This window comes from Melitaea cinxia, chromosome 4 (assembly GCF_905220565.1).
Source record: "Melitaea cinxia chromosome 4, ilMelCinx1.1, whole genome shotgun sequence".
Classification (NCBI taxonomy): domain Eukaryota; kingdom Metazoa; phylum Arthropoda; class Insecta; order Lepidoptera; family Nymphalidae; genus Melitaea; species Melitaea cinxia.
This window is the reverse complement of record NC_059397.1, coordinates 17,926,878-17,943,701: the sequence shown is the minus strand read 5'-3', so window position 1 is coordinate 17,943,701 and position 16,824 is coordinate 17,926,878. Positions and strand designations below refer to the sequence as shown.

Genomic DNA, 16,824 nt, shown 5'->3' with positions numbered 1-16,824 from the left:
ACTCCTTCAAAATCTTATTATTTCGTTTTTGAATTATGCTCAAATAGCTTTTAATAGGTTCTTGACGTAAATTTTCTTCACGATTCAGTCTGCAACATCCCACTGCTGGGTATAAGTCTCTTTCTCCATGTAGGAGAAGGATTAGAACTTAATCCACCACGTTGCCCAACTGCTGGTTAGAATATATTCCCTACTATAGGGAATATATTCTAACCAGGATATATATGTATCAGATATTTAAATTATTTTTTTTTATTTACGCTATTTTACCTATCATAAATATTAATTTTTTAGTAACTATAACAATATTAAGGTCATCCCAAAAAGTTATGCTAAAATATCAAGAGAATAAAACTGAACTGTTTATAGCCAGCTTTTTTGATATTTCGATAACTAAGTAATGGAACTATGAACTTCATACACGTGTATTAAAACGGCACGTGTAAGACAAAATGAGTTGAATAAAATATTACATAATCAGCGTATAAAATAATCAAATGACAGTTGACAAGTAAGCGTGACAAAGTATCAAAATATCGATGTTACTACCCCTAACACATGATTCACATAACTATGGCAGTTTAATTTTTATCATCACATCGATAATTTTATTTTCGTATCACACATAATAATTCCTTTAATAAAATACGATCAAAGTAATCGTTTTAATATTCAATGGGTCGTGTTATTCATCTTTTAAAAGGTCAAAGTGTAAAATAACTATTAATATAAACAGGGCGTAGTGAATCCCTTTTGTAAGGATTTAGAAATATTACGTTAAAATACGATAAGGTGTATTGCAAAACAAGATTTACTCAAGACTGAATCTTTGTATAGTCTTCTTCGTTGTTAGGATAAATCTGATATTGAAGAATATTTCGTGTATTTCTTCCTACAACTGATGTAGTCGGTAAATTGTAACTTAAGGGTACGTTTTTCCTTTATGGTTGTTATAAAACAAGACTCATTACGTATTTATACCAGTTTGTTACCGAGGAAAGTATCCATGTGTGTATAGTTAATATAAATACATACATGAATAAAATTTAAAAAAAAAAATTGTACAAATATATTTAAGAATTTTCAATTTTGTTTTTATCAAATGAAGTGCATAATTAACCTATAATTTATTTTTAAATAATTTTAAAAACCAACCGAGCAATATACATGTTTATTTATTTATTTATATTACGGTTGCTAACATAGCATACATTAAAAATCGTCCATGCATCTGTTTCTTGATTACTTGCTGTTCTTGTACTGCATTAATGGATACAATTACTAACAGAAACTTGAAAGTTATACACAACAATAATAAAATAATTCATATTTGTAGTTTAAAAATACCTTCGAACAGAACACTGCCTTTTTTGTCAAATATTTTTCTTATTAGAATATTTTAATCAATTAATCAAAATAATTTACTTGTTATTTTAATTTAATCCATTTTATTACATCAAAATAATTTACGTGTTATTTTAAATAATAAAAAATATAACTTTTAACTAAAATCAATGTGTGAAATTTGATCTCAAATATATGATATCGATAAAGGATTCAAAATAAACGCATCACTTTCAACGACCTCTGCGGAAACATAGACAAAACAAACATACGCCCAATGGAAATACGTGTAGCTTTTACGTTCATATTGTTATGACGAGGATTTGAGGATGTTTTAGTAACGGCCTGTTGATGTTACCATGGAATTTCAAACTTACGTGTCTTACTTTACGTCTAATCAAAATAAAAAATAACATTATTCAAAAAGGCCTCAAAAGCACTTTCGAATCGTCATTTTACAAATTGAAATTTCAAAGTGATTATTGTTTTCAAAGGTAAAATTTTTAAAGTTTTTAAAATTGTTCATAATGTTATGTACCGTAAAAAAAACTGAGCCGACATATGGGACGGGGGAAGACATAGTTGTAGGCTACAATATAGCAGTGACTATTGAACATTTACTTAACTAACATGATCTCCAATGTCAATTAAACGAAATATTGTGTTGAAACGTAAGGGAACATTTTGAGAATCCCTTTTAGACATGCATATACCAGCGAATAGAGTTTTAATGTATACGTTTAACTGAGAATTTTAATATTTTGAGTAGCCCGACTGAGAAGATACCTCGACCTTACAGAATCACAGATAAATAATACTGCTTTCAAGAAGTTTTTGTGTTCCTGTGGTGAGTAAGATGACTAGAGCTCCTGGGAGGATTGAGGCTAAGGTAACGCGCTTGCTATGCATCTAGTGTTGCAGGCGTCTATTAGCTATGGTAATATCTTACCATCAAATGAGCCGTATCCTTGTTTGCCGACCTAGTCATATACAAATAAAACTTTTTTTTCACTTAGATTAAACTTGTAACTTTACAATTTTAATATTAAGTGACGATCTATAAGAGAGAAGTATAAATTAAAATACACGTGAAACCAAGCGGGTTGTCGTGTATATTTATATCGGACAACTTAGGTATATTTAAATTTACGTTACCTAAAACAAAATATAAATCTTGCGCTAACAATTTAATCGAAATTTGAATGGCTTATAAATCATTGAATGAAAAACTATGTAACCCTAATAATTAAGATTGACGATCGCGACATTAGCGGTTATATCAAAAATAGCGACATTTCCTTTATTCGGGTAATTAATTGATCAGGTCGGAATTTATACAGTTATAAATGAATAGCACAAACTACAGTAAATTATTTCTTCAATTTCTTAGTAGCTGTATTTTGAAAATGGGTTTTAGATAAAGGTTTTTAAAATGACATCTTTGTCAATTAATCAAATTTATTTTCTGGAGTTCAAAATCTGGAGCAACCTGTCTGGGGAACTACCTCGACCTTACAAAAGATCACAGCTAAATAACACTGCTTTCAAGCAGTTTTGAGTTCCTGTAGCGAGTAAGGTGACCAGAGCTAGAGAAATTAGGGTTGGCAACGTGTTTGCGATGCTTCTGGTATTGCAGGCGTCTATAAGCTACGGTAATCACTTACTTGGGTGAATCGTACGCTTGTTTGCCGACCTAGTTGTATAAAAAAAAAAAACCTTGTATAATACACGTGAATTTGATGAACAACAATACAAAAAATCTATTCTATGTTAGTACGTTTACTATTTTGTCTTACTATTTACTTTTGTATATTTACTATTTTCTTGTTCGCAACAGGTAAACTTTCGCGCGTTGATCTTTGGTGCTTGCCATATCTCTTTGTAAGTAGAACTATCGTCACACTGGACGATATACATTCCATCACGTCATAAATATACATGATAGTCAGTATAAGCTCGAAAAGACCAAAATTTTATCATTTGTGTTTTTTAAATATACATATATATATTGATTATACGTATTATATATAGCCTATAAGAAAAATACACAAATATATCATCTTAAGCCGCACTACGCCTGGTAATTATTTATTTTTATTGTTGAATTCCACGACACAGGTATTGCCTAGTGTGGGAATCACTGTTCCTTTTATGTGATGTGTATCTTTACAGTTAAATAAACTATTTTGATTTTGATTTTTTTTTTAATTGAGAAATTAATATATCATAACGTGGCAATGTTGTAACGCGGTATAAACACCTGATAGTGATCGTTACTCATATTAGGGAACATATCCGTCACGTCAGCGTGGAGGATTAAGCTCGGATCCTTCTCCTATGTGGAGAAAGAGGCCTATGCCTAGCAGTGGGATCTATATACCTATTGGTTGAATCGTGATCATTGACGTGGAAATGACGTAAAATACAATCGCGTATTTATTAACAAACAAATAATTCTAACGTGTTGAATTCAAGTCATGGCAATTTTTTATCATACAAATTGAATTATCGTAAGAACTTAATCGAAGTGTTTTAGTTTTAGTCTAATAAATATTACCGTTCGAAGTTGGGGGAGGGATGACCTTTTAGATTAAATGTCAGTAAAGCAGAACGCCATCTAACTTATAATGTACGTATAGTTAGGAAATTATGAGACATTTAAACTAAATTTAGAAGTTCATATTTTCTTTTGTATGATTGTGTCTTTGTCAAACTGTGAATTTATTTTGAAAGTCGAAAATTCATTTTGTAGTGTTGGCAACGCGTCCCCGATGGTTTTGGTATTGAAAGCGTCTATAAGCTACGGTAATCGCTTACTATCAGGTACTATACGGTTACTATACGGTGATTTGCCGACCTAGTAGTATAAAAAAAACAATACACTCGGTACAAATTCATGAGGTAACACACATAAAAATACAAACGAATTAAGAAGCTCCTCATTTTTTGAAGTCGGTTAAAAAAGCAAAAAAATATAAGAAATAAATAGTGCGTCATAATATAAAGGGTAACATTTTTACCCTATTAAATACCCTAAAGAGTCTAAATAATTTAAAGGCTATAAGTTACAATAGTGGAATTTCTGTTTCGATACTGCAATTAATCCAAGAGTGTCAAGTTAACAAGTAATTAGGAAACTTTAAGCGTAGATAGTTAATCGAATTAGAGATCGATCATCTTGAGTTGGGTTGAAACTTAACGGCACATTATTAGATCGGCTATATGATCATAGTTTGTGTATGTACACTCACACTTAGAGAGTGTATCGATATTCTTTAGTGTATATTCGGTCAGCAAGGTAAATAAATAATAATAATTCTTCACATTCAACGCCCCCTAGTAGGATTATATCCTGTGTCGGGGGTTCGGCAACACACAATCACAAACGCTCAGCCAATACAAATGTTTGCCATGTGCGGGGATCGAACCCGCAAACGCGAGCGCAACAGCCACAAACCAGTGCCGTGACCGTTGCGCCAACGCGGCGTCAAGAACAAAATCACAGAATTATAATCAAAATGACCGAATTCTTAACCAATTTACAATAAAATTAAGCAGTTAATAAGAATAATAATTAAATAAATATACACATATTACGATTAATGTGTATTTTTATTATTTGGCTTTTTCAAATTTAAAATTTACGTTTAATTACGACACGCGAGTCTAAATACACTCGTGATAAAATTAACATTTAGTCATTTTGCTCACAAATAATATAACAAAACGTACAATTTATGAAATACGATATTTCCAATAGGTAATCAAACGCTAAATAGTTACGCCGAAGACCTTGATATTGTTTCATACATATCACTTAGACATTATTATTTCAAAGCGGATTTATACCATTGTTTGAGGCTAACAAAGGCCTTCAGTAATTACGCGCCACAATTGATAGGACTTAACACCATAATACTATGTGAGGTAGTAAGATACCATCTTAATATACACGTGTTATTACACTAATAATAACAGGGCAAAATCAATAGGAACAGTGTTTAAACGATACAATGTAAATTTCAGTGTTCGATTGCTTTAATTACCGACCTTGCTTGGTAAAATTTTATAAGCTACATAATTGACGTTTGTAATTGTTGGATCGAATGATGTAGGTATATATCTATACTAATATTAAAAAAAGGTAAAGTTTCTAACTTTTTTTGTAAGAGGTAATCTTCGCAAATACTGATCCGATCATAAAAATTATTTCACTACCAGAAAGCTACACTATTCAGGAGTAATATACGCTATATTTTATTGTTATTGAACAAAAAAATCAATGAAAATAATAGTATATGTAAATCAAGTTTGAGAAATGCGAGCAAGATGAAAACTTTACTATACATTTTTATTACAAAAATAATAATAAACGCCCCATGGAGTGGGTACGGATTGGCTAGTTGTATACTATTGTGAAACCGTTACAGGTTATGTCGGTAAAATATTCAAAATGTCTTTAATGTTCATAGTTCAATTTTGTACAATAAAATATTTTTTCGTCTGGGGAACTCTTTCGTTAAGCCTATACAATAATAATAATAATAAATATTTTACAAGATACGGTAAAACAACAAAAATAAAATACACGAAACTTTAATATCAATAATAGAAAATATTCGAATTTTTCTTTTTTAAGCAAATGGGTCGGAAAACAAGCGTACGGCACACCTGATAGTAAGCGATCACCGAAGCCTATAGACGCCTGCACCATAAACATCGCAAGCGCGTTGCCAATCCTATCCTCAATCCCCTAGGAACTCTGGTCACCTTACTCACCACAAGAACTCAACACAGTTTGAAAGCAGTATTATTTGGCTGTGATCTTATGTAAAATCGAGGCACTGCCCTAGTTGGGTTGCTCCAGATTTTGAGCAGACTATTTTCTAGTCTACCCTACCTCAGTCAATTATTATTATTTTTTTTTTGTCTTCTTTTGTCACTAATTGTAAATATTTAACTAATAAATCTAAGTCCTCCTTGCCTACATGTTTTGATAAAATCATATAAATTAGTAAACTAGATGTTTTCATACCGAGTCCACTCTGCCATTACATTCGTTAGAATCACAAAGAAAACTACAAAATTGTTGATATTATGAAAGCAAGAAACGTTGCCGAAATCGGATTACACGGGTAGGCTTTCTCGAAAAACTTGTAGGGTCTTCCGCAGGACTGTAATCTTATTTGGTCGACGGAAACTGTCCATTTATACTTGAGACAGTTTCTACAATAAACATTTTATATAAATTTTATAATTCTCATCTTTTTGATACATGTTTATCCTTATTCTATTAGAAGGTACAAGTTTTAGAGGTGGTTTAATGTGATTCTCTTCGGTTTCAACATAACACACACACACACACACACACACACATATACATATGTGTGTGTGTGTGTGTGTGTGTGTGTGTGTGTGTGTCTGTGTGTGTGTGTGTGTGTGTTATTATTACATCAATACGATGGATAAAAATAAATTTAGTAATATACATAGCTACATTTGTTCACGTATTTCTATTAAAGTATATCATAAATGCTCAAAAGGAAGTTTAGTCATAACCTAAAACAAAACGCTGATCTCAGTGGAGTTGCAATAAATCTCCTCAAATTCCAATACAATATTTTATAACTAATTACGAGTCATCATTACAGCCTATACAGTCCACTGCTGGACATAGGCCTCCACAAGTTTACGCCAAAAATAACGTGAACTCATGTGTTTTGCCCATAGTCACCACGCTGGGCAGGCGGGTTGGTGACCGCAGTACTGGTTTTGTCGCACCGAAGACGCTGCTGCCCGTCTTCGGCCTGTGTATTTCAAAGCCAGCAGTTGGATGGCTATCCCGCCATCGGTCGGCTTCTTAAGTTCCAAGGTGGTTGTGGAACCTTGTTATCCCTTAGTCGCCTCTTACGACACCCACGGGAAGAGAGGGGGTGGCTAAATTCTTTAGTGCCGTAGCCACACAGAACTAATTACGAGTAGCAGCCTCAAAACACCTAATTTACAAACAGATATTGAGGACTGCTGTTGAATACATCCAGGGTTCATAATGAGATCGTCATAATTTCTGTGGTATCTTTTAGGCAGACAATTAAAGAAAATAGTATATTGAAAACCATATATTTGTATGTAAACAAATATTACTTGCCGTGTGGCTACGGTAGAGTAGAATATAGCGACCCCTTCTCCCGTGAGTGACGTAAGAGGCGACTAAGGGATGATAAAGTTCCACTACGAACTTGGAACAATAGAAGCCGACTGATGTCGGGATAACTATCCACGGGCAAGCTTGTAAATAGTATTAGTCCAGAGATGGGAAGAAGTATCTTCGGTGCGACAAAGCTCTGCTGACACCGACCTGCTTGCCCAGCGTGGTGGTATCGCGTGTGAGGACTGAATGGGGACTGCGGAAAACCGGGATGTTTATGGGAGGCCTATGTCCAGCAGTGGACTGCGATAGGCTGAAATAATGATGATATGTGAACCGACTACACGCATTCGATTTCAACCACTTTAATAAGTAGTAATGTGGTTTGGATTCCGTCACAACCAATTTCCTCTTACTTTCGTATTTTCCATAACAATTATAAATCTACAAAATAATAGAAAAACGAAACGAACTTAAATCTTAAAACCATCAAACTTGTAACTAAAATAAGCATAAAGCTTATTTTACTTAAAATTAACTGTAATAGCAATTCTACGTCTATATTTTAAAATTAATATAGAAATATTTTGATCTATATTTTTTTAAATCAAAATATATAAAATAAATACGTTTTCTTTTGGAAATGAACCGGTCACTGAGAAAAGATTACTTGATCCGCGGAAACAGTGCGGAAATTGGAAAAAGTCACTCTATTAAGTGCGGTGTATTAGTCTATATATAAAAAATAATGTTATATATTACTTGGAAGGGTATTTAAGTTATATTATGAAGTGATATTTTATTACAAAAGTCATGTTCTATTATTCTACATAGTTAATACAATATTGATAAAAAAAATGTTATACTTATTTTGAACTTGTAGAAAAGAAATCCTTAAACCATAACACTTAAATAATTATCAGTAATTATAAAACAAAATTGTTTTCTGAAATAAACACACTTATTTTAAGCAGGATTCATTTTCAATAATTACAAATAATTACTGCCGCCAATATATTGATTTGATTTGACAAAGGACATTTATTGAATTTATGACTTAGGTACGCTGATACGCTGACGCTGTACTTCATGCAAGATATTACCAATTTTTAACCAATTTCAAAAAAAGAGGAGGTTTCTCAATTCGACTATATATATTTTTTTATGTATTTTCGCAGATAGCTTCGTCGTTTATGAACCGATTTTGATAATTCTACTTCTGTTGGAAATAAGATATCCCAAGGGTGGTACCGTGATAAGGAAACCAGGATCTATTGGTGGTATCCCAGAGAACATTCGAAAATCGTAGTGACGACTAGTGCGCTTGTTAATTTTTTTCGTCTGTATGTGTATAGTACATTATTACTTATCGATGTAGGTAATTAAGTGGTTTTTTTTCGTTTGCTAGCAAACACTATTATTGTTTATTAAAACACAGTTTATGTATTATTTTTCAAAAGAGTAACTGTGGAGATTCTTGCTGAGTCTTTTCTGCAAAATCTAAATTCCGAATTGGTGGTAGCTTTACTTTTAACAAAAATTAAAATTTTAATATTTAAATTGGCGACTCGAAGGTGCTTTTGAAGTATATTTGAATAAATTGATTTTGGTGTAAAAATCTAATATCTAAACAAAGGCGTATAAAATATTTAAATTTTTTAGAATAATCACAAGACATGCTTGTCTGAAGCGCAACTGCCTTTAAGAGAACTTAAAAGTATACTGAATGTCTAATCGTATAACTCATTGTAATTTTTTCAACGTGTTAATCTGTTAGTGGTTTTTATTTAAAAAAAAAATAAAGAAAAACAAATAAAACAAACATCTGAAAAAAATGTAGCTATACCAGTCGGCTGTTACATAAAACAAGCATTAAGTTGCTTACTTTAGGAACAGACGACGTGTGTATATTGTGTAGATATTTATTTATTTATCTGTACCAAAGCTAACTAACTGTCTACTAACTGTCATCAGAGGGTTTATTAATGACGATCACAGGTCTCCAACGTGATCAGCAGTCTTATACTAACGAACATGAGTAATAATATTAGGTCAAGTGAGCGGATAAAATTTTCGGCGGTTTTTCTTCGCACTTGATTCACAAATGTAAATTATTCAAACTCCGAACATATTTAAGTAAAACAGTAAAAATGTAACGTTTTTTTTTTTTTTTTTTGTTAGAATCACCCATTTTTTGTAATATTAAAACCAGCCAATTACAAACAATATAACCATTTTATTGCAACTTTTTAATATAAAATACGTAAAGACTACTTCCCTGACCTATTATTATTTAGAGACAAAATGTCGCCTAAGATAATTAGGAATAATAAGGCTTGATAATCGTTAAAGAGTTTAAGCCTCAAATCTTCAATCAAACTTACCAAATTTACTTTACTTAGGCTATAAAAGCTCACAGCCAATTTTAAAGCTATTGAGCAACAGTCTTGGCGTTGATACATTTCGTTTAAACGTTATTTATTTTTAGTTTCGAACCCTCTGATGTGTAACGCGCGAGATTAAAATGACAATTCGTTAAAATTTAGTGTCCAAAAGCGCCATAAATACAAATTTCATGATGCGCAAATTCGGCAAGCGATAAGAATGATTCTTGCTTGCATGGATGTCACACGTTATCATAATTTATTACGTAGGTGCTTTTTTAGCTTTCAAGCGAAAATAGCTCTTATTTACTAACGTATATTCTAATGGAAAATAAATAATAAAATTTATGTTACGCTGTGAGCTATCTCTTTCCATCTGCTAGTTTTAACGTTATGTGTTGTTTTGTTCGGAGGATTAATTGTTTTGTGTACAGTTTTGATAAATTTTATATTATATTATTTTGGAAATACTTAATTTCCATATATATTAATATAATTAAATTTGTTTCCAGAACCTACTACGTAGTATAATTTTAATTAAAAATTGTCTTGTACGCATTTACGTATTTATTTATTAACATGATACAAAAAGCACGTCTAAAACTCTTGCAAAATTATTTTTACTCGACTACGGTATAAGCAAAAAGGGTTATAATTTTAGTACCTGTAAACTGCTACTTACATGTAGATAAATGAGCTATCATTAGGAGCGTTTTAATTGTCCGCTGGTTATAAGTAACTAGCGACCCGCTCCGGCTTCGCACGGGTATAAAATATAATTATAGCCTATGTTATTCACTGAAAAAATTATTAAAATCGATCCAGCAGTTTTGATTTATTCATTACTGCCCGTGGCCCGCACGCGTTAACTTTACAGTAAAAGCCGGCCGGAACCGCCGCAAACGCTACGTACCGCAATTTTTAAATCTGTAATATCTTGGAAAATATTTGTTTAAATCATATGCTGTACAGAGCCATATAGATCTATATTAAACCAGCAATGTATTTAAGGTATTTAATTAGATAAGGATTAATGCTGTATTGGTTAAAATCGCTTTGAAAATTAGCCATTACTTGTCGTAAAAAGTAAATGACAAAAAAATGTTATTGTGGGATATTCATAAGAGATAGACATATATACCATAGCGGAGTTTTCTGTAGACCTTTTCAATGTGTACAATACTTAGTACATCATTTTGATAAATCTCGTAGGGTTCAGGCTGCGTTTGCAATGTAAGCGGAAAAAATGTAATTATTTACGACATCACATTAGAAACCTCAACAATAACAGTATTTCTCCACTATTTAATGGATGTTATTATACATATAAACCTTCCTCTTTAATCACTCTATCTATTAAAAAAAAACTGCATCAAAATCCGTTGCGTAGTATTAAAGATTTAAGCATACATAGGGACATAAGGACAGAGAAAGCGACTTTGTTTTATACTATGTAGTGATATGGTATCACATCATATGTGACTATGGCGCCCTCTTCAAGACATAAAGTCATGTAGTAAAACATGTCATGAGATTACTATATTGGACTATTCCTAATAAACACAACAATACAAGTATCTCCCCAGATCGATCAGAAACAAGCATCACTCAAAGCATATAGCAAAAATTTAATTATCTCGTTTAACAGATCTTAAACTGAAAACAAACGAAACACGACAACAGAATAGAGAAAATATTTACAAACTGATCTAGTCGCCGAGTGGTGATTCAAACCAAACATCTAAGATAAACTTGTCGATAACTCATTCAAGTTGAATACACACGTGTCGAGCAGTTACCGAAACTTAGATTCTACTGAGAAACTTCTAGAAATTCCTGATACAAATGTTTGGCATGGAATCAACTCCACGACTTCCTTGTCGAGCCGCAGGCTTTTCAACTTAAAGACACAAGTATGCGTTTATATAACATTTTGCGATACATTTGCAAAGTTGATGTGTATCTCAAGTATTGAAGTAATTTACTTATTGATAAATATTCAATCTGCAATTTTATCGTCAGCGATCAACTCTATCAAGTAAGTTTGTTGTTTGTAGGTAACATATTTCAACTCGGAAACGTATTACCACTATAACACAAACGTGTTTGCAAAGTTTTATTTATGTATTTGTATCAGACGCTAGTTTACCCATACTTATGATAAAACTATAATTGATTATTGACATGAAAATGACAGATATTTTGAAAAATTTTGGAGATAACTGTATAATCGGTACAGATGAAGACCAAATCGATAATACCAAAATTAATAGCACCAATTAATTTTTATCGTTTTGATTGGCCTGGCTGTCTCTATTTTGGTTGCGTATCATGCCACCATTATGAAATTGATTTGAATGAAACCGGTATGACTTGTATATATGTTAAAAGTTAGGGAACACTATACATTTTTTTTTTATTCAAAATTCCGTTTAGTTCCCTATGAGGGAATAAAAGTCAAAGTGTGATATCAAACGAAATCAGTATAGCTTGTATACAATGATATGTATATGTACATGAATATTATTACATTAAGAGCTGACATCGCAGGCCTGACTTGCAAAAAGATGTGACTCGATAAAAAATACGAGATCAAAACGCTGGAAGCTGTAGCGCAAAAAATGTTGCATAGAGTGTATAATATTTAAATATTTTTTATCTTTAATATTAAAGTTCAGTTTTTTCAAATGTTTAGATTGTTCGTGTCAAATGAATATATGTCTACAAATTTATTTACCGTGTACAGTCTGTACTCTACACGTAATAAACTTTAATTGTGGCTAAAAATGTGATCCCAAAAGTTCCGTACCTTACTACTTACTGGTGTCACTTACAGAGAAATTGACAAAATATTTCACAGAAAATAAATATAGTATTCACTATAAATATTTTGTTGATGCAAATCAAAATAAATAATATAATGAAAATCAGCTCTGTGACAGTTAATTACAATGAATAAATTAGTCAAGAGTTTATTCACGACAAATTATTTACTAAATAGTTCATGCTAATGACTAAATTAAAATCAAACGAATCGATTTATAACATAATAAAAACACTGGACATTTTTTTATAGTTTCAAAAACTTCTTAATACAAAGTATGTAACGCATTCAATCAAATGTAATCTTTACTGACGTCACGCCAGTAAACAACTAAATATCTTTTTCTAAAATCATCATCTTAGGCGGTAAGGAATAACATTGTAAGGTAACCCAAGTATTACAGGAAAATCCTTCAAAATTTATATTCGGCTGTGTACATTGAAGCGGTCATCCTTTCTTATTAGATTTGTTCTATATTTTTCAAAAAAAAAATATAAATTAAAGAATATATCATAAATTACTAGACAATGTTTTTTTCCTACTCCAGATGACGTGTAAGTAATTTGTTTAATATTCTCTTCTAATAGAAATAGAAAATATTTATTTCAAAATTCCACCCTTAGGCGTAAATTACAAGACAAATTTTCGATACAAGGACACTTGATAAAGTTCTCGGTGATTACCCTGTGTTTAACCCCTTCATCCCTAAACCAATAATAACCCAATAGTAATCAACGATGCCTTACAAGATATTAAAGATTCCACAGTAAATGTAGCAATTAATTCCTATTAGTACAGGATAATAAAATTTAAATAAGATTTTATAACGAAATGAATAAGGTCTTCGTGTTGATATATTGACTTTGGAGTCCGCGGCTCATGATAAATAGAGGCTTCGCGAGGAAAATTTATGGCTGACTTCTAGACGTTGAAAAAGAATGGATGGGTATACACGACATTATGACCATTTATTTGAGGAAGTACACCTATCTCCTTCCTTCCACGTGTTATGTATAATGTTATCCCTCTCACATCACGGTGATGCATACCATCTATCAAACTTGCGTATGATTCAAATTTAATAGTTGGATACTTTAAACTGACTTCAAAAAAAGAAGGATGTTCTTACTTCGAGTGTACTGAGTGACTTAGGAACTAAGCTGGTGAATGCGTGACGAGAGCTTACGAAAAATGTGATTGAGCGAGGTGAACGGAAGTTAAGAGGGAGATATAATTTAGATGGAACTAAAGAAGTTTTTCTTCAGTCGTGTGATCTCAAGCACACTCGTTTTTGTGTGTATTATTCTTTGCTTAGTATAACAAATATTGGTGGTTTTTTTTTTTGGAACTGGTACTTGTCATATTATGATGATTTAAATTCGAGTGACATTTTACGATTAGTTTTTGAGCAACAAATATTTTTAGGTTATTGATGTTCTTATTTTATTATTATTCGATTTTGATGTCTGTTTCTCTGTTATTTGAGAACAAACAATTATTTTATCTAAAACAACTTTCATTGAGATAATTACAAAATTTTACATACGTCGAATGTTAAGACACAAAGTATTACAATGATATAAGGACGTTTTCCAGTAAACTATAATAATAATTAAATCTATCACTTACCTAAAAGACAGAGTCGTCAGTGGCCGATAGGACTTATGACTGTTCGGATCAGCCATCGGCGTTCCCCAGAAATCATTAAGGAACAACTGCTTCAAACTATTCGTTCCTACCACGTCACCATTCGTTACAATCGCCGGTATATCATCATGAACAAATTCACCGTTCAAACTGTTCACATAACTTAACACTGCGGTAGACACCACCATAGTATAAATGGCTAGGTCACTGTTACATAGACTTTTAGAAGACTTAGGCTCTTCCCGTACTGTTGTCAAGCGACGTTTCATCTTCGGACTAGTTCTTGGTGTTCTCAGAGTCACATTCCTACATTTGCACATTTGTAGTATGAGGATGTTGCTATCTGTAACAAATGGAATTATCGTTTAGTTTTTAATATGATAAGATATCCTATTTATAAAATATATTACTTCTAACTCTTCTTTTTTAATATAAATAGGTCGGCAAAAAAGCTTACGGCTCACCTGATGGTAAGCGATTACCGTAGCTTATGTCTGCAACACCAGAAACATCGCAAGCACATTGCTGACCCTATTCCCATTTCCTCCTAGGAGCTCTGGTCACACAACGCCGCTTGAAAGCAGTATTATTTACTTCCTAGTACCTCGAACTTGAGATTTGAGCAGGAAATTTCCTGCTATGCCCTACCTCGGTTGGCTTCTTTAAGTATTATTTTTTTCTAGTAATAATTCTGCTTAGTCTTTTAAATTAAGTTGTATTCTTCATTGAGAAAAAAATATTTCAAACCGTAATATAATACGATGAATTATCAACTCAAAGTAACTGCTGCGCAAAAAGTTGAATGTTCGATCCTCGCTTATAACATATCCGTCTGTATAAGTAATACAGGTGTTTGTCATGACCAAGGATTTTGTATTTCTATTGAGTATATACCTGGACAGTTTTTTTTATCGTACTACAAGTAGAAGTCGTTAAGTGTAAGGCATTTTTTTGTAAAATTTCTTTACGCTCGCTTGTCTTGGGGAGTACATAAAGCGTTACAAAAAGTGTCATCGGGCGAGGCGAATGGAGCAAGAGAGAAAGGTGCGAGCACACATTTTCTTTCACTCTTACTCTCATAGTTACGTTTCGTATATCTAAGATACAGTGTAGTATTGTGCAGGCCTATTGATAAAGAAGGTTTACTTCAGTCGTGTGCAAACTGGTTTTTTTTTTGTTTATAAGGCCAAAATTAATACAGTATTCAAATAAAAAATATGGAATTTCTGGGATGAAAATTTTATTACAATTAAAGCGTACATAACAGGGTCAAGTAAAAAATAGATACCATCGCTACTGCTATGATAGCTTTTGAACTAGTTTTAAATTACATGTACTATGTAATAACTTAAGTATTTCATGCTCATGTAATTACATACAACTAGTAATACGACTTTAAAAATAAAAATAAAAAATACTTAACATATATGTCTCTACATATAAAAACTTTTTTGTTGTAAATTTAAAATATATTAATCCAAAATCTACAAAGGAATTAAATTTTAATTGTCAGTATAATAAAATTAAAATTAATTTTTGGCAAGAGTCACAGATTATAAATTTAAAAAAGATTCACTATTTCTTTACGAATTGATAACCGACAGCTTAACGTGCTCAAAACCGTGACATAAATACGTCAGATAAATACTATAAAATATTTACAAATGGAACATGAACTTCATATACCCGTAAAGCGTACGTATGTTTTTGTTCCTTTTCTAACGGTACATGATATCGTTCTTGTAGCGGTCATTAATCATACCTACATGATGCACACAGCACCCGTCTAAATCTTAATGTTGTGATGATGGTTACAAATTTTTAGCTTCGAACCGCTGTTAAAGTATGGGAGAGGCACGCTATTTTTAAAATATATTCATTTTTATTTCTGTTGAATTTTGTTATTTCATCATTTTAGCCTATCACAGTCCACTGCTGGACACAGGCCTTCACAAGTTCACGCCGAAAATAGCACAACTCATATTGCCCATAATCACCACGCTGGGCAGGTTGATGACCGCAGGGCTGGCTTTGTCGCACCGAAGACGCTGCTGCCCGTCTTCGGCCTGTGTATTTCAAAGCCAGCAGTTGAATAGTTATGCAGCCATCGGTCGGCTTTATAAGTTCCAAGGTGGCAGTGGAACTGTGTTATCCCTTAGTCGCGTCTTACGACACCCACGGGAAGAGAGGGCTATGTATGGCTATGTTTTTGTAAACGTTTATATTAATTAATTTATATTAATATTTTTATTAATATCATATCAAAAATCGACCATACCAGCGGGGTCGAAGCGACCGTGGCGTCGCTTAGACCGAATATAAAATCATCATATCAAAAATCTCTATCTAGCGGGTACATCGTTCCATAGCTTAATTGGCTAGAGCACCTACACGGTTAGTCGGAGATACAGGTTCGATCCCCGCTGGAACGGTTGATTTTTTATATGATATTAAAAAAAAATTTAGAATTTCCTAAT

The 16,824-nt window shown here is 32.4% G+C and overlaps 1 protein-coding gene across 1 annotated transcript in view; it reads right to left on the bottom strand.

Annotated features, from left to right (window-relative positions):
• LOC123669969 (protein O-mannosyl-transferase TMTC1-like) overlaps positions 1-14,667 on the bottom strand; it is a 108,373-nt gene extending 93,706 nt beyond the window's left edge. Inside the window, exon 1 of the mRNA XM_045603476.1 lies at positions 14,330-14,667. Coding sequence (XP_045459432.1) covers positions 14,330-14,667 — 338 coding nt within the window. The remainder of the gene's footprint in view (positions 1-14,329) is intronic.
• Between the last annotated feature and the right edge of the window lie 2,157 nt (positions 14,668-16,824).